The sequence below is a fragment of the Lissotriton helveticus genome, chromosome 7 (assembly GCF_964261635.1).
Source record: "Lissotriton helveticus chromosome 7, aLisHel1.1, whole genome shotgun sequence".
NCBI classification, from domain to species: domain Eukaryota; kingdom Metazoa; phylum Chordata; class Amphibia; order Caudata; family Salamandridae; genus Lissotriton; species Lissotriton helveticus.
Genome location: NC_136068.1, coordinates 1294318654 through 1294338455, shown reverse-complemented (window position 1 = coordinate 1294338455; position 19802 = coordinate 1294318654). Strand labels below are relative to the sequence as shown.

The following is a 19802-nucleotide window of genomic DNA, read 5'->3' as shown; positions in this document are numbered from 1 at the left end:
CAATCACAGCATTTATATAGCGCACTACTCACCCAGAGGGTCTCAAGGCTCTAGGGAGGGGGGGTCCGCTACTGCTCGAACAGCCAGGTCTTGAGTTGCTTCCTGAAGGCGAGGTGGTCCTGGGTCAGGCGTAGGTGGGTCAGGAGGGAGTTCCATGTCTTGGCGGCGAGGTAGGAGAAGGACCGTCCTCCTGTGGTGGCTCTTCGGATGCGGGGGACGGCGGCGAGGGCGTGGCCGTTTGATCGAAGCTGGCGTTTGGGAGCGTAGAAGTTGAGGCGGCTGTTGAGGTATCCCGGGCCTTGGTTGTGTAGGGATTTGTGTGCGTGGGTGAGGAGTCGGAAGGTGATTCTCTTGTTGACCGGGAGCCAGTGCAGGTCTCTCAGGTGTCCGGAGATGTGGCTGCGACGGGGGATGTCCAGGATGAGACGTGCTGAGGCGTTCTGGATCCGCTGAAGTCTCTTCTGGAGCTTGGCGGTGGTTCCGGCGTAGAGGAAGTTGCCGTAGTCCAGACGGCTGGTGACGAGGGCCTGGGTGACCGTCTTCCTGGTCTCGGTGGGGATCCACCGGAAGATCTTGCGTAGCATGCGCAGGATGTTGAAACACGACGAGGTGACGACGTTGACTTGTCTGGTCATGGAGAGGGAGGAGTCCAGGATGAAGCCCAGGTTGCGTGCGTGGTCTGTTGGTTGGGGTGCGCTGCCCAGGGCGGGGGGCCACCAGGAGTCGTCCCAGGCGGAGGGTGAGGATCCCAGGATGAGGACTTCCGTCTTGTCAGAGTTCAGTTTCAGGCGGCTGTTCTTCATTCATTCGGCCACCTCTTTCATCCCTTCGTGTAGGTTGTCTCTGGCGGTGGCGGGGTCGTTGGTGAGGGAGAGGATCAGCTGGGTGTCGTCGGCGTAGGAGATGATGTTGAGGTTGTGCTGGCGTGCGATGTCTGCGAGGGGGCCCATGTAGACGTTGAAGAGGGTTGGACTGAGCGAGGAGCCCTGAGGGACGCCGCAGATGACTTCGGTGGCTTCCGATCTGAACGGAGGGAGGCGGACTCTCTGTGTCCTTCCAGCGAGGAAGGAGGTGATCCACTCCAGTGCCTTCTCCTGGACTCCGATGTTGCTGAGGCGCTGTACTAGGGTACGGTGGCAGACAGTGTCGAAGGCCGCGGAGAGGTCTAGGAGGATGAGGGCCGCTGTTTCTCCGTTGTCGAGCAGGGCACGGATGTCATCGGTGGCTGCGATCAGGGCGGTCTCGGTGCTGTGGTTTGCCCGGAAGCCAGACTGCGAGGGGTCGAGGGATCCGTTCGTCTCGAGGAAGGCGGCCAGCTGCTTGTTGACGGTCTTCTCGATGACTTTAGCCGGAAACGGGAGCAGCGAGATGGGGCGGTAGTTCTTGAGGTCGGTGGGGTCGGCTGATGGCTTCTTGAGTAGGGCGCTGAGTTCGGCGTGCTTCCAGCTCTCCGGGAAGGTAGCGGTGTTGAAGGAGGTGTTGATGATGTCCAGCAGGTGGGGTGCGATGACAGCGTCGGCCTTGTTGAAGACGTGGTGAGGGCAGGGGTCGGTCGGAGATCCGGAGTGGATGGAGTTCATCGTGCGGATGGTGTCTTCGGTGTTGATCGGAGTCCAGGCGCGGTGGGTGGTGGTGGGGGGCGGGGGTTCGGTCGTGGCGTGCGTCGGTTGAGTGCTGAAGCAGTTGTGTATGTCCGCGATACAGCAGGTAGAACCTGGGCACAGGGGTCACAAAGGGCAAGATTATCTTCACTGTATGGTTGATCAAACTCATTATCTTCATCATAGCGGTATCAGAATCTGTGCCGAAAAGATTGTGAATGATTCTAGCCCTTCCTTGAGTCAAAATCCAATGGGTTGCTGAAAGGCTGAGGCCCAGTGGGTTCAGGGCTTAGTTTTGATCGATATCGAAGCGGAGTCAGCTCAGAGTCGGAGAGTACTATCAGGGGCGCTTTGTGGTCCAGCATCAATGCTCCGTGGTCTATTGTGGGTTGTACTTCCATGACCGATGTCAGCCCAGAGTAATTACCAGTGGCTGAGATTAATTCAAACATTCCAACAATCACTTTTTTGTATAATTCAGATGTGGATTCAGTGCCTACTCTGTCACTGGAACCAAGCTGCACCAGACTAATGAGCCCAACCCAAGAAGCCGGTCTTGGGTTGCTTGTGTTCTGGTACAGGGAAGATGCGGCCTGGTAGCTCGGTTTGGACTGTTTCTATTTGAGCAGTGTCATGACTGATTTCTAAGTGGCTCGGTCCAAACTGAGGTAGCATGGTGTGCAAAATAACAATGGACTGGGGTGTGGCCCCAGTAATTACCAGTGACTGAGATTAATTCAAGCATTCCATCCATCACTTTTTTGTATACTTCAGTGTGATGCCGAAGTACAAGTATGCCCAGATGTGGGTCCTGCTGCCACTGGAACCGAGGTGCACCTGACTCATGAGCCCAAATATGGGTGAAAACGGTCTTTGGTTGCTTGTGTTCCCAGTCAGGGAAGATCTGGTCTAGCAGATTAGACTGTTCCTATTGGTGCAGGGCCAAGACTAAATTGCATGTGGGTGGGTCTAAACTGAGGTGGGATGGTGTGTAAAAATAAGGGACTGGGATGCAGTCCTGAGTAATAGCAAGTGGCTGAAATTAATTCAAGCATTCCATCCAACACTTGTTTGAATATGCCTCAGACCGGTGTCAGCACTGAAGCCCGTGCAGGGCCCCTATGCCTGGCCCGAGCCTCCAGCTGGCACCGTCTCACTCAGGTGTCTTTGCGGTTCAATGGAACACGAAAACGCACCAGAGGGAGCTGGCAGCGTACTGAAGAGACGCAGCATTGTTTTGCAGAACTTATGGATTTGCTGTGGGGTCACTGAAGTACCTGGAAACTGAGGTTGCTTTGGAACGACCCTCTGAATCGACTCTGAAAGAGATATAGTGTAGAAGCAATACAGAGAGGCTTGTTTAATACCCTTATGCCATCTCAGGAGTGCAACAGTGGTTAGAAAGGGCCAACTACCACTTGTACTACTTTTTTGACTTGCCCAATGGCTTCGACAGCGATAAAGATCTGCCTGCTCTTTAATTGGTCATGGCGTGGAGTTTTCCAGTGTTCTGCAACATACAACTTTCCCTCACAGTCCTGGATGGTCTTTGGAGGAGTCAAGGTGTAGTTGCTACAGTCCTTAGAGTTGAGGTCTGATCCAAATCAGAAATGTGGTGGGGATCTGTCACAGACATATGCTTGTGAGTCCCAACAAGGCTTGAATCCTGTGGTTTTGTGGGGTGACATTTTCCCTTGCACACTGGTATTAAAAATGTCTTCGTTTTGGGAAAAGTAGTCTTGTGAAGAGACGAGGGGTACTTCTGGATCCGCCTCTGGTAGGGCGCAAAGAAAAACTGACATCAGTGCGACATGGTGGTGCTTATAAGCAGCTCTGCATGTCACTTCAGGAGTGGAACAATGTAGACGCGGAGCTGCGTAACGTCAAATTCCAGCACTCAAGGGTCCTGCTTCAAAATGGCCAGATCTAGTCTGATGCCTGGGGTACATTCAAAAAGGTGAGGAATCTGCAGTAAGAAGTATCCATAAGAAAGAGCATTTTAAAAGACGTTGGTGCCTCTGGCCATTGTGGGGGTACCACAGAACAACAATATTCACTACCTAGGGCAAATGTATTGAAACTGGGGGACATGCACCCCTTGAAGGGTTCGTGATGCCATTATTAGAGGGGGGACGTCCTTTAGCAGTTAGAGAAGCCACAAAGTGTGGGGCAGGTCTGATTGTAGGATAATTCATCCGTGCTTGAAAGGTAGCTTGGAAGTGTGACCTTTGTTTGCTGTGTTTTCAGGCTGTCTGTCTGACCTCATTTACAGTGAGGGGAGGGGGTGGTGGAGTCTGCTGCCCCATCAGGCTGGTACTGGCATCCATAGAGGGTGGTGCTACGCTTTGGAATCACAACTGGTGGCTATATATGTTGGCTGCTGGCAGCACAGTAAGGTGTAAGGGAGAGGTCGACATGCAGGATCAACGTAAAGTTTTAAAAATAGGAAAAGGCAACTGCCTACTGGGGACCACATAGCAAGTGCCCATGGTACAGAGCAAGGATAGGACTTCATTGTGATGACGACGACCCTGTCTGCTAGGGCCTCTGATTAGACCGGGGGTACTCCTAGTACGGCCCGCGGGCCGCTGGCGGCCCGGCAAGCCTTCCCTGGCGGCCCGCGGACCTAGCAGATATCGTACCCGAGGTTTTTTTTTTTCAAAGTGTGTGTCTGCTCTGCAACCAGAGCGCCACTCGGCAACTCTGCTGCTCTGTGGGGGCCAGGCGATTTCCGCGATAGTCCGAGTGAGACTGCAGGGGCGCTGAGAGGTGATCAAGGCCTCATTAACATGCCAATGGTCTATTAAATATCTGTCAAGAGCTCGGGTGCGGCTGTGTGTGTGTGGGCCTGCGCCTGGAAGCTGTCACAGCCGGGCACACACAGCGAGGGTGAGGAGACCGAGGGAGGGGGGGAGGGAGCCGCATTTCAGAACCTGCACTTTATTTATAATGAGCAGATTTCAGAGGGGGGAGTGGAAGGGGGAGGGAGTGGATAACGCACGCTCATTTTGTCCAACATTAGTATAGCATTAAAAGGGCATTGATAATATAGGAGAGACTGGAATCCCTTTATTAAAGCGTGTCTCTGATTTCCATACGGTAGGCGACTTGTGACATCTCTAGTCGCCTGTGAAAAAGAACGGACATAGCTGATCAACTGTAATGCCTTATTACAGCTGAGCTCTGACATCATCACGCCTGATGCCAGAGCCAGCGGCAAAGGTGAAAGGGAGGACATGGAGCATCATTAAAGCTGCCAATTTAAACATTCAAAAACGAACCCTCGCATTTTCTGAATGAACGATGATCTGTAGAACGGAGACATTTATGGCAACATATATATATTTTTTGCATGCATGCATTAGGAAATTGTAGAAAAATATATCATCTCTGTTTCTGGCCATGCATATTGCTTCTGAATTCTGCACTACAACATTTTTAAAAAATCTGACATGTATTAAACTGATTCCAATTTCTTTTTGCAAAAAAGTCTAACTGCCCTTTGGTGTGTTTAATTTTGTGGTACAGGTCCGACTTTTATTCATCAGGTCAGCAAACATGCTATCGATTTCATATGAAAGTGCAACAACCCAAGGACTTTAAGCAGTGTGTGGGAAGGGTGATGGAGTCACCATGTATTATAAGAAATAAAGTACCCTGTGATTTGCATTAAAAGGATATTGCAAGGCACCCCAGAGTACCAAGACCATATGAAGGGAGGGAGAGGGAGGGAGGGAAAGGGAGGCAGATGGAGGGAGGGAGACAAAGGGAGGGAGAGGGAAAAGTAGGGAGGGAAAGGGAGAGAGACAGAGGGAGAGCGAGGGAGGGAGGGAAAGGGAGGGAGAGGGAGTGAGAGCAAGGGAGGGAAAGCGAGGGAGGGAGGGAAAGGGAGGGAGAGCGAGAAGGAGGGAGGGAAAGGCAGGGATAGGGAGGTAGAGCAAAGGTGAGAGGGAAAGGGAGGGAGACCGAGGGAGGGAAATGCACGGAGACAGAGGGAGGGGGGAGAGGGAGACAGAGGGAGGTAAAAGGAAGGAGGGAGGGAGAGAGAGGGAGGCAGAGAGAGGGATACCTCAGAGAGAGGGAGACCCCCGAGTGAGGGGGAGGGAAGGAGAGAGAGGGAGACCGCAGAGTGAGGGGGAGGGAAGGAGAGAGAGGGAGACCGCAGAGTGAGGGAGACAGAGGGAGACCTCAGAGTGAGGGAGAGGGAAGGAGAGAGAGGGAGACTTAGGGAATGAGGGAGAGGGAAGGAGAGAGAGGGAGACAGAGTGAGGGAGAGAGAGAGAAATAGAGTGAGGGCGAGGGAAACAGAGTGAGGGAGAGGGAAACAGAGTGAGGGAGGGAGACAGAGAGAGAGAGTGAGACAGTCAGAGTGAGTGAGACAGAGGAAGAGAGGGAGAGAGACAGTCAGAGTGAGTGAGACAGAGGGAGAGATGGGGAGATGGAGAGAGGGAGTGAGAGGAAGTAAGAGAGTCAGAGTGAGTGAGACAGAGGAAGACAGAGAGACAGAGACAGAGGGAGAGAGAGGGAGGGAGAGAGAGAGAGGGAGGGAGAGGGAGAAAGAGAGGGAGGGAGACAGAGAGAGAGATGTGTGTATGCCGGGTCTGGTGGCTCAGTGGACGAAGGTGTCCGCTGCAGGGACCTGTGATCAGCCTCATGGTCGCAGTTTTTTTTGTTGCTCTAGCCCCGCCCCCTTCCCCACTGACCCCGCCCCCACCGGTGCGGCCCTCGGACACAAACCACACTGTAAATTTGGCCCCCGAGAGAAAGTTTGTGAGTACCCATGGATTAGACGAACCGGGGAGCAACTTCTGCCTGCTGCAGCATGGCAACACATTTGTGCCAGTGAAGAGACCTACCCTAATGAGTCAAATATTCCGCTACAAAAACTTTAGCAACAGATCTCAGGTCGGCTGCTTTGAAAAACACACAAAATAGCACATTTCAAAGTTGATGTGGTATTAATGGAGAGTGGCAGCATATCTGAACTATGTTTCTTTGCAAATAGCCATGTTTACAATAGTTTGTTAAATAAAGGATTGTACACGCACTAAAAAGCCTTACAATTAGAAAGTACTCTGTAAAGAAAAGCAGCGTTAAGATCTGCTTTGTCTGTCTTCCAATAGACACTGCCTCTGCTGCAAAGCGGTTGAGAGCATTTGGCATGCATCTCAATTTACTCTCTGTTGGAGGGCGTCAAATTCGCTGAACTCATTGTCCTCCAAAAAAGGGACATAGCTCCCATTCACTTCAAGGGGCTCACATCGCCAATCATAATGACCTAATTTTCCAGCGGATCCTGAAAGAGCCTACACATTACAAAAAAATGTGTACTTGCTTGTAGACCTAATTCTACATCGTAATGATCTTGACTGAACGACCAATCGTCTTCCCCAGCACTTTTCTGCCATGGAGATAAATATAAGCAATGTTGGCTCGTTAGTTCAAATATACTTACACGTCAAAAAGAACTGGCTCTTAGATGCAGCGGAAGCATCTAGGCTCCTTAAACACACGAGCAGTGTTTTATACTATGCTAATTTAACGACTATCACACAACCTTTTACCCTCATTTAACTCTTTTTAGCAGCCGTTCGGGTTAGGATTAATACCATTATTAAGAAATGAGGTAACTCTCTGAATGGCCAATGGTATTCCAGAAACAACTCGAAAGAGCTTACCCAACATATCAATTTTCAGAAACAGGGTAGTTCGCATGTATGTTTACAATGTAAACTATCAAAAATGGATGGAAGGGTATAAAATGCGCGGAGTTGAGTAGAATGACAGTAAGCAAATCAGAATGCTCAAGGATATAGATAGCGGCCACCCGCTGTTACCAACTGCGTCGAGACGGGCCCACAAATATAGCGAAACAAAAAGTTAATATCCTGAGCAAGAAATGTCCACCGTAATCAAAACAGTCAGAGGAATTACTAAAAAGGCATGTCAGCACCACGCTGTTGTGTGATAATCAGCACAACAAACTAGTCAGACGTGAAACGCGATAATCATAAAGGAAGGGATAAATCAGTTGTCACGAAAATCCCAGATTACTTTTCTGCCCGCAATGCTATTAGACCTACTCTGAACTGTCTCTTACATATTGCCAATTTAACGGGACTCTTACTAATATTAAACCTGAGATTTTTGTGACAACTGATTTACCCTTTTCTTTATGATTATCGCGTTTCATGTCTGACTAGTTTGTTGTGCTGATTATCACACGACAGGGTGGTGCTGACATGCCTTTTTAGTAATTCCTCGGGGTCACCATAAACCTTGTCCTAACCCTCCCGTTGTGAATACTGTGCTTGACATTGGACTACTATGTTGGGCTGATAAGGGCCTACGATCCCTCACTACACATACAGAGAAACGTATTGTTACTTAAATGTACATAATAGCCTATAGGGTTTATGATTAATTATTGACTGTCAGATAATTATTACCACTATGGCATGATTGATTTTGACATTCAGCTAATACATATTTCATTCTTGCCGCTACTATTATGAGATCACATGAATACCGACGGATGATCTACGAACTTACTTTGGAAACTTAGCACTTTGCGTTGGAGATTGTTCACGAACTCGTGTGAGTATGGTTCTTAGCCTTAGCACATAGATATAGACAGTAGTGCAATGTAATGAATAGTTTGTGCAGACTATATATATCTTTCGCTAGATACTTTGAGAGTGCCTGCGCTTTCCTCCAAATTTTGGTATAGGTCTTGTCTTTTATGCGATATACGACACTGGAGTGGTTTTATATGTTGTATCCTTAAAGTATTTCACATATTACGGTTGTGACCAAGCTCTATTACAGTTTTGTGAGTTGATGAGAATCCCTTTTGCATGGTTAAGGGATCGCATGGGTTGTGTTCCTATATGCTTTTATGTTTCTTTTCCTCACTCACCTACCTTTCCTGTTCGTTATACATCACTGATCACTTTTTCTTTGTTTTTCGAGTCTTTATTCAACCTGGTGCACAATGGTGTGTTTTTAATTAGGAGAATCGTTTCATTCCTTTTGGGTAGGCATGGAGATGGATTGCCTGTACATTCACGTGCCAATGTATGTCATCTTCACTCTTTCTTTCTCAACACCTTGTTGGTGCTCTTAACTATGGGTCTCTGCTCATCGACCTTCTCACAAATTCCAAATATGAATTTTGTTTTAATTATTTATTTATATCATTTATAGAGCGCTTGAATCACGCCGGGTGGGGTATCTCCGTGCTGAGGACGTGAAGAGGTAAGGACTAGGAGCTCGAAAAGTGATGTTTTGAGTTTTTTTCTGAAGGTCAGTTAATTAGTGCATTGTTGAATATCCAAGGGTAGTTGGTTCCAGATATGAGGGACTAGGTAGGAGAATGCTTTGCCTCCTAGTCTGGTTTGTTTTATGCGCGGAATGGTGAGAAGACCTTTCCCCTTTGAGTGAAGGTAGCGTGGAGGGGTTTATCTGACCAGTTTATCCACCAGATATGCTGGACCCATCTGATTAAGGCCTTTGAACACCAGACAGCATATTTTAAATTGAATTATTTTTCCGTATGTGTAGCCAGTGTAGTTTGTGGAGAAGGGGGAGTGAGGGGGTACGATGGGGAGCACTGATTACTAGGAGGGCTGCTGTGTTCTGTAACACTTGTAGACTTCTCAGGGAGGTTTCCTTAGCAGAGATCAGCAAAGCATTCCTGAAATCTAGTCGGCTGAGTACCAGGGCGTGTACCAGTGTTTTGCGTGTGGGGGAAGGGAGGAAGTGGAAGACTTTCCGGAGCAGGCTGAGTGCATGGAGGCAGGCCCATTTGGTTGCGATTATATGCTCATCCAGGTTCAGTTTGCTGTCTATTAGGACTCCGAGGTTCTTGACCACTGTCTTTATGGAAGGAGCAGGACCTGGTTCACCTGTCCACCAGCTGGGAGCCCAGCTGCTTGTGGCGTTTTTAAATAGCATTATTTCTCTTTTATCAGCGTTTAACTGTAGGAAGTTGCTACTCTACCAAGATGTTATTGTTTTCATGCCCTCTGCAAAGATGTTTTCGATGTTAGGGGTGTTTTTGTCGAAGGTAAGGAGGAGTTGAGTGTCGTCCGCGTAGGAAATGGGAGTAAACCCTATTTTCCGTAGGAGTGCTGATAGAGGGGCGACAAACGTTGAATAATAAGGGGCTGAGGTAGGAACCTGTAGTATTGAGTTAAGTATGTCTTTCAAGTCTTTCTTTTAGAAGGTTTTCTATGTTAGAATTCCATCCGGAATTTTCCTAAGTAATTCCATTTAGAATTGTTGATATTCACTATTCCATGCTTGCTTTGTGTACCTTTGAATGTGATAGTTTATTTATGTAACTTGGATCAGACAGTTTTCAGTTGCACTGCTGATCTTCTACAGTGTGGATGCTCCAATAAACACCTGACTACTTCAATTGGATTTCCTTGGATTATTATCCTTATTTCTACTGTTACATATTGGCGAAGATTGGGATTTCTATTTATTCATTTTGGAGCATCCACAGATTATTTTTGGGATTTTTCTCATAATTTGGTTGAAGATCTTTTATTTCCTTTTGAAATTTTCCGGACTACAGTAATTATCCTGCAGTGTACTCTTGTTTGTATTATTTGCAGCGTTTTCAATTTCACTTTTGGAGACATTTTTATAGTTTTTCAAAAATTAAAGCTGAATTTGGAATTTAAGGCGAACATTGGATTAAACCACATAAGCAACCGCTTTGAATTGGGAACTTAAGGTGAACACTGCATGAAACTACGTAAGCTATCTGCTTTGGATTATTATTTTCCTCCCTTCGAAATTGCTTTGGTGAATTACTACCGTGCACACTGATCGGAGAGCAGTTGGACAACAAGCAGCGTAATTTCGTTTCACCCGAGTTGTATCGGCTGTTTGGTGATTACTACCATTACATTTTGAAGATCTACAGACCATCTTTAAAAACGGAACAATATTAATTTTTGAATAAGGTGCCTACCTTTAACTCTAGAACGTGAGAGACTCGATGTCACGGTTGCCGCTCGAGATCTCTGACGCAGCTTGTGTGTCTCGGTGACGCACACACCACGAACGAACACACGATCTCGGACGCAGCTTGTGTGTATCGGTGACGCACACACCACGAACGAACACACGTAATAGGTTCCTCATTGGATGACTGTCTAGCGTGATGACGTCATCACGCATTAGCGGCCATTTTGTTTAATTTCAGTAACTAAGCAACGAGATAAGCGCGTTTTCATCGTGATTAGCGTTTTTCATCTTAATATGTATATCTAATAATTTGTTTCTTTTCAGCGGAAATAAGTAAGGAATACATTTAATAAAAGCCTAATGATTTGTTTATTTTCAGCGGAAATAAGTAAGGATTACCATAGACATTTAGTAACCTGTTTTTCTGTTTTCATATTAATTATTTCAACACCAGCAATTCTTTTTAAAATATTGTTATAATTTAATTTACAGTTAGTGTATCACCATGGGAACTGTGTGTGGCACGCCGCCACCTCCTTTTTATTCAGGACCAGGTCAACCTAGTATGAAATGGGAGAAGTGGTACAGGTTATTTGACCATTATTTGTTGGCTATTGACGGTGGCTCATTTAGTCCTTCAAGGAAATTTGCTATTCTTTTAAATACTCTAGGTGGTCATGCTGAAGATGTCTTTATACATTTGCCACTTTCCTCTACTCCTACTGGTATGGATCAGGGTGATTATGACTGCTTTTCAGAAGCTGTTGACAGATTAAAAAAAAGGTTTACTGAACAACCTCATATTGTAATGGAAAGATATAACTTTTACACAAGACATCAACTAGTCAATGAACCTGTGGATACTTATGTTGAATGTCTTAGGGTCCTTGCTGCAGAATGTGATTTTGGTGATCAAATTGATAAATATATTGGTGATCAGTTAATTGTTAGATGTTCAAATAAAAAAATTCAAGAACAATTACTTAGACAACGCAATCCAAGTTTAGAAGAAACAATACGAATTGCTGAAAGTGTTGAACGTTCAATTAATTCGTTTAATACTATTAACGTTGATAAAATGACCACTGGTGTTGCTGCGGTTAAGGTTAAAGATTCTAGTCCTAGAGCTCAAGTTTTTGTCAAAAATAAAAATGTAACTAAAGGACCTTCCGCACAGAATAATTATAAACTACAGAGTAATACAAGGAAATTGTTTTGTAATCGTTGTGGTTCAAATTCACATTCCTTTCAATTTAGACAATGTCCAGCCAAAGGTAAAGAATGTTTTAAATGCAAAAAGATAGGTAATTGTGGAAATTATTGTCTATCTAATAGAAGAGTTGCAATTCTTTCAGATTTGGAGACTCAAGAAGATACTTCTATTGAACAGTCTTTTGAAAATGAAATCCTTGCTATTACTGACGTTTACATATTAGGTCAAGTTGTACCTGATGATGATATTGATTCTGAACCATACATTCCTCCTATGTGCACTATTTCCGTAGAAGGCAAGGATATAGAAGTCATGGCTGATTCTGGCTCTCCTATACAATTATTTCTGATGTTTTCTTCTTTAAGGCTTGGGATAGTAAACAATTGAAACCGAATGACATTCGTGTTTTTGGTTTAGGAGGCAAGATAATTGATATGTTAGGCTATTTTGTGTCTGACATTTCTTTTAAACATAAGACTATTCGTGGTAAGGTTTATGTAGCTGTTGATGGGCTACAAGTGCTTGGTTGGAAACATCAAGGTAAATTTGACATTACTTTACGCCCCAATGCAAAGGCACAAGTATGTTTTGTAGAGGATCTGCACATTAATAGTATTGAGCGTAGAGACACTGATGACTTTGGGTTAAATTTACTAAGTAAACATAAAAATGTATTTAAGAAAGAACTTGGAAAAGTTAAAGGATTTTCACACAGAATTGTGTTGAAGAAAAATGCAGTACCCTCTAAACCTAAATTAAGAAATGTTCCTTTGTCAGTTAGGAGTGAATTATCTGAAATGATTAAAAATCTGTGTTCTGAAGGAGTTATTGAACCTGTCAATGCATCTGAATGGGTTTCTCCCATAGATTTGGTTAAAAAACAAAATGGCGAGCTTAGGATGTGCACGGATTTGAGATATGTAAACAAACAAATTGTTATGGAGTGTCATCCTTTACCTAAGATACAGGATTTGTTAGCTGAATTAGAGGGGGCAGTACTATTGACCTTAAATCTGCGTATCATAAGGTGGAATTAACTGAGGATTCTAGGGACATCACAACCTTTATTACACCTGATGGTACGTTCAGATATATTAGAATGCCTTTTGGTCTCTCTTCGGCAGCCTCAGTTTTTCAAAAGCTGATGAATTCATTATTTAAAAACATCGAAAAAGTTATCGCTTTTCAAGATGATATTTTAGTTTTCTCAGAATCTGTTGAAAAGCATAATGAAACTCTTGATAGAGGAATGACTATTCGTTATGACAAGTGCAAGTTTTTTGCATCTGAGGTTGAATACTTGGGACACAGAATTAATTCAGAGGGTATTTTTCCTAAGGAAGATATTATTTCTTCTATCAAGAATATGAATGAACCTAAAGACAAAGACCAACTTAAATCATTTTTAGGTTTATGTGAATATTATTCGAGGTTTGTTAAAAACTTTGCGGACATTGTTTTACCTTTAAGGTTATTACTTAAAAAAGGATGTAGGTTTATTTGGTTGAGTGAACATTCTAATGCTGTGGCTGCCATCAAATCTGCTATTATTGATTGTAAACCTCTCTCTCCTTGCTCTTCTACTGCCGTTAGTATAATTACTGTTGATGCAAGCGCTACTGGTCTTGGCGCTGTGTTAAGTCAGGTCAAGGGTAACAAAGAATTTACGGTGGCTTTTGCGTCTAGACCTTTGTCAACTTCTGAATCTAATTATTCTACTATCGAGAAGGAAGCGTTAGGCTGTTCCTGGGCGGTTGAACATTTTAAGACATATCTGTGGGGAAAGTCTTTTAAAATAAAGACTGATCATAAACCTTTGATTTCTTTATTATCTAACAATGGCGTAGGTAAAGCATCTTCAAGACTAGTGCGTATTCTCTTGCAAAACTTTATGAATATAATTTTGAAATAATTTATGTTCCTGGATCACAAAATACTAGAGCAGATTGTTTATCTAGATTATTCCCTGTTTTTAAAGTTGCTAATAATTCTGAATGCTTTGATGAGTGCGTTGTAGCGTCTACAGATGATGTTGTTCTTTCTGTGTCTGACCTCATTTCTAAAGATGAATGGTCTAAAGCAATGGAGTTAGATGAAGATGTTTCTTTGGTACGAAAATATATTGTAGAGGGTTGGCCATTAGAAAGAAATCTGTCTAAAGAACTTGCAGTATGTTGGAAGGTAAAGGATGAGTTGGCATTTAATGATAATCTGATTCTAAAAGGTGATTGTTTTGTTCCTCCAAATTCAATCAGACAAAAAATCATTTCTATTGCTCATTTAGGTCACTTGGGTCAATCTAACACAATTAAAAAAGTAAGAGAAATTTTCGGTGGCCTTATATGGATGATCACATTGTTTATTTTGTCAAAAAATGTTCTCTGTGTGCAAATTCAGATAAGGTGCTGAAACTTGTGCATTCTAATTTGGTGAGAGTTGACATTCCAGACAAGCCTTGGAGAAAATTAGCTATTGATGTTCTTGGTCCTTATGAGGGTATTCGGTCTCACAAATTATATATTGTTGTGGTCATTGATTATTTCTCCAAATGGGTGGAATCCAAATGGTTGTCTCTGGTTGATTCTTGTTCTATTATCGAATTTCTTAAGGAAATTTTTAAAAGAGAAGGTTTTCCTTCGACTCTTGTTTCTGATAATGGAACACAATTTACATCTCATTTGTTTGAAGCCTTTATGAAACTTAACATTAAGCACATAAAAACAGCATTGTATTCTCCTAATATGAATGGCCTAGTGATAAAGGTTTAATAGGTTATTGGTTGAAGGTATACAATTGGCCATTAAATCTCATATTGATGTCAAAACTCATGTTGCTGATTTAGTCTGGTCTTATTTATGTACACCACATTCTTCTACAAAATGTTCTCCTTTTCTGTTACTCAAGGGTAGAGATCTTCACCAAGAATTATCCCTTTCTTGGGGGAGAAAGCGAATTCAAAATCTGATATGAACACGATTTATAAATTGGAAAAGAAGAATGCTTTTGTTTCTAATAAAGTTGTTCCTTCAATTAAACCAAAGTTATGTGTTGGGGACAGAGTTAAAATTAAATTACCTATTTTTGTAAAGAAAGGTCAATCCAAATTTTCAGATATCTTTGTTATATGTAAAATTGGCAAGACTTCTGTTCTTTTGGATAATGGATCTTGGTGGAATATCTCAAAAATTGCTAAAGTTGATCCTTCTGTTGTTAAAGGGAATACTTTGTTTGAACCAGATTTTTCTAGTGATACCGTTAATCCTAATGAAGAGTTAAATCCTTATATCATTGATCATGAAACATCCAATTGTAATGCCTCTAATGATTCTTCACATGTAGACATGAATTCTTCTAATTTTCAAGTTGCTAAAAGACAAATACGTATTCCAAAAAAGTTCAATGATTTTGTTCTGTATAATTAATCTCATTTTTGTTATTTTATAAAGGGAGGGGATGTGTAGTATTGAGTTAAGTATGTCTTTCATGTCTTTCTTTTAGAAGGTTTTCTATGTTAGAATTCCATCTGGAATTTTCCTAAGTAATTCCATTTAGAATTGTTGATATTCACTACTCCATGCTTGCTTTGTGTACCTTTGAATGTGATAGTTTATTTATGTAACTTGGATCAGACAGTTTTCAGTTGCACTGCTGATCTTCTACAGTGTGGATGCTCCAATAAACACCTGACTACTTCCATTGGATTTCCTTGGATTATTATCCTTTTTCTACTATTACAGAACCCTGAGGTACGCCCTTGGATACCGTGGTGGTCATAGATTTAAAGGGACCAAGGTTTACCATCTGGGTTCTTCCCTTGAGGAAGTCTGTCAGCCAATTAAGGGCTGTTTCCTGAATACCTATGGTTCGTAATCTTTCCAGTAGGACCTTGTGTGAGATGGTGTTGTACGCTGCAGAAAGGTCGAGCAGTATGAGGATTATTGCTCGGCCAGCGTCCGCGTGCATTCTGATGTCATCTATGACATTGACCAAGGCTGATTCTGTACTGTACATAGGACGGAATCCTTACTGTGAGTGATCCAGGCAGTTGGAGGATTCAATGAATATGGAAAGGTGAGTATTAATGTGCTTTTCCAACAATTTGCTGTGGAGAGGGAGGATTGAGATGGGTCTATAGTTAGAGATCACGTCAGGGGGCAGTTTGGTGTTTTACCTAATGGGCATAATCTGGGCGGCTTTCTATTCCATTGGGAGCTTGCCTTCTATGATTCAGCTATTTCAGATAGCGCACAGAGGAGCTGCCAGCTGCGCTGCGAGACTTCTGGAGATTTTAGCTGGAATAAGGTCTTTGGGGGATCCTGATTTGGAAGTAGATAACAGGGATTCTGTTTCTTGGATGGTGAGCAGAGGGAATGTTTTTAGGGTAAAAGGGCTGGGGCAGGATCAATGGTTGAGATGTGGCATGAGCTTGCGGTGGAGGAGGTTATCTTATTGTAGATATTGTCAATCTTTTGAAAAAGGAAATCGGCGATATTGTCGCAGAGAGACTGGTTTGGTGCATCTTCTGGGTTGCAGGCTTTAGGATTGATAAGGGTGTTGAGTACTTGGAAGAGGACTTTGGGGGTGTTATCCATTTGTACAAGTTGGTTGGCTATATAATTTTTTCGGGCGGTTTTTATGTTTTTACCAATGACAGGTTTGTTTATACCAATGACATGAAAACCAATAAAGTGTGGAGGGACCGAAAGGGAAAAGGAAAACCGGGAGAATAACAGATATAAGGACGAACAGGAAGCAAAACTGAATAGTAAGTGGGCATTAAAAGAGACAAAACTATCTAACTGACCTTATCCACGCGCTCCAAATTGGTACGCAGCTGTTTCTGGATGGTGTAAAGTGCTGAGAGTGGAAGGCCATCCACATCAGTGAAAGAGCGATGTAGAGTTGAATCCGGCCCTGCATGGATCCTCTCCAGCTCCTCCTGCAGCTTTTCCACCTGCTGTTCAAGAGCATCTCTCTGATCCCGGGCTAATTCACACTCCACATTTGCCGTGCTTGCCCGGTCATTGGCTTCCTGAGCTTCTTTTTCCCAAGCATCACAGGCCTGCAACAATAATCCAGGTATGAAAAGTGATGTCTGAATACTTTGTGTTCGTTGAAAACAATGAAACCAATGACTTCACGTCCCTAAAAATCACCCATGTGAACTGAAAAAATATCCCCCTGGTGCCCCGTTGCTGTGTCACCAGCACCCTAACATGATGATGTACTCTGGAACAGTAAAACTACAATGTACTGGAACGATGTCCCAACAGTTATCTCGAACAACTCCCTGGTAGCTAAAATGAGCGAACTAAAAATGACTACTTTTAGTCCTCAGCCCCTCATCCTCTAAACTCCGCGAATGTCCCTCAGGTCGGCAAAGGAAAGAAACATCTATTGTGAAGCATAAAGCATTTTATTTGCATAGCAGTCACGTCTGCAAGGGCACCTCCAGCACTCCATCTCTTTAAATGTCATCAAACGTGTAAGATATTGCCATAGAATAATAAGCTGCTTAACTTCGGAAATGTTTATTTTGCGGTGCATCTTATCTCACCCGGAAATTTTAATAATTTATCTTCTAACTAGTCTGAGGACCAGTTGCAGAAAAGTTCAGCTATGCGAGATTAAGGGCGGCACTTGGTGCTGTTGAGGCCTGAATTGTGGATCCCTACGAAATCACTTGAAGAAATGGCAAAGCACCAGAAAACGAGTGAAGTCAGGCTCATCCTAATTTCCCTGCTCCAAAGAGGCTGCGATGAAAATAAGACATCGCCGAATGAAATAACCATTTGCAAAACCAATAAATATGGCTTGTATTGTGATTTACAAGTCACATTCATTGTCTCTGCCAATGTCTGTCTGTAGGAGGAGGGAGAAACACTGATAAACTGAACAGCAACAGTGGCCTGACAGCAAGATCACAATTAAGCCAGTAGACTTGCTGCAAGGATATAGTGGTAGAGGAGATCAGCTGGCACAGCATGGGAATGGCGCCATCGAGTACACTCATTCTGTGTGCAGTATCCCAGCAGCAGAGGTGAGAAGCCACTGGATTGCCATTTTAGTGTCAGGCTAACAGTTTAATGATGACAAAAAATATTAAGTCAAAATGCAGTAACAAAAAACATTTAATTTTACATGACAAACTGCTGGGACGGAAATCGTCCCTCCATGGTCAACAGGTGTGTTCCTCTGCCCTGAGTTCCTGCCAAGTGTATCTGGTATCCTGACATTTTAGGTCGAGCCTGGGCAGCGCATGCGCTGCTCAGCGAGGCTCGCTGTATTGAGGCATGGAATAGAAGCTCCACCCATCTTTTCAAATGGCTCCCATTACTGTCCTTTCAAAATGGTTGCTTTTGATTGATAAATAGGCTTAGTATCAATTAATCAACTGTATTCGATCTAAATAATTTAGACCATAAAAGCACATTAAAACATACATAAAAGTTCCACATCATTTACAAGACTTATTTTAAAATCAGTTCATTCATTTTAATAAAATAATCGTCAATTACATCATTTAATTCGCCCCCTCTTGAAATTTTATACATACAATCAGAAAGTGTATAAAAAGAGTATGCAGGAGTGTCAAAAACCTCAATCTGGGTCCGCCAACAATTCCTATTCTATTCGCTTGCATTGATTCATGATAAAATTATTTAAAAAATTCATATTTTTAATAATTGTCAAATGAAAGGAGAGTTAACAAAATGATGTATATCATTGAATCGTTCGTCTATTGTCATATATGCTTAGTAATCCCTCTTTGGTACCACCTTGTCTGCAATTGCAACCTCCCAAAAAGACTGGACATTTTTTCTGGTATCGTTACACGGTCTGCTTTATCTAGTCTTTCAGCAATATTTTCTTTAATGATCTTCCACTATGTCACCCACGATGTTCTTTCCTACAAGGCAGCACAGCGCCCGCTTTTATATTTTTAATAGTAGTGGCTGCGGATCCGCTTTACCTATAACAGCTGCGCTTATTTACTTGCAACGTAGTCCGATTTAACTATAGGGGACAAGCTTATTTAATTAATCTATAGCGGATGCGCTTATTTATTTAATTTTCCAGTGCTGCCACCTTAACGTTAGTATCTGCGCTACAGAAACTTTGTTTATTTAAAAAAATAAAATATTGGGTGAAAGCTGCCGATACGGCGCTTTCACTTTAATGTTGGCCTCGCCCCTTTCTTTAGCAGCCACTCACTAACCGGAATACGGCGAGCAGCACCTAAAGGAAGGGGTGCGACCACGATTAAAGTGGTCTCACATTAGCGAGAGTTTGAGCTATTAGCATTTTAAATAACAATGCCCTTTATATGTGTATTGGTTTTAAAAACACATAACTAAAAGGCATTATAATTTACAATGCCAATAGTTTAAACTCTCGCATAGGTGAGACCTATTGCATTGAAAATTCTTGTTATTTTTGGCTCTGTGTCGCACTAATCTTGCATGCGAACTGGTCTAAGCCTGCCCAATTATAAGACGTTGTAGACTTATCCTGTGACCTTAAGGGGTCACCCAGATGTCTTCATTTAAGACACAAAACTACTGTTCCTGTCATTTGGTTTAGCTTTGAGCAGTGGTGGCAGCATACTTTGCTTTAAGATTGTAGTAGCGTGACCAGGCATTTTTATCTGCCTGAAGTGAAGGCCTGTTTGCCGACTTGTGTAAACTAATTCTTCTATCCGTTCACCAAGTCCCTTGAACTAACATCCTGAGCAAGTGCATTAGTGTGTGTGGCCTGTGTGGTACATACATTTGTGTGAAATTGTGAGCAAAATTAATACAGGCCGGTGGGATCAATGCAAATGCCTGTAGTCTAGCTTTGCACAAATTGGAGGGAAAGGACTGTGCTGCCAGACAGCTTATTCCGAACATTCCCATAGCAAGAGGGAGAAGACAGACACTGAAGCGAGGGGCGTGGCCACAGGGCTCCCTTAAATAGTCTATGAAGCTTTCTGGGGAGCAAGGAGTAGCTCATCAGTCTTCATG

At 43.3% G+C, this 19802-nt stretch overlaps 1 protein-coding gene across 4 annotated transcripts in view; it reads right to left on the bottom strand.

Moving 5' to 3' along the window:
- Positions 1-19802, bottom strand: part of UNK (unk zinc finger) — a 938451-nt gene that overhangs the window by 67047 nt on the left and 851602 nt on the right. For all 4 annotated transcript variants that reach the window (XM_078654545.1, XM_078654546.1, XM_078654547.1 and 1 more), the window contains exon 15: positions 16601-16858. In XM_078654545.1, coding sequence (XP_078510671.1) covers positions 16601-16858 — 258 coding nt within the window. The remainder of the gene's footprint in view (positions 1-16600; positions 16859-19802) is intronic.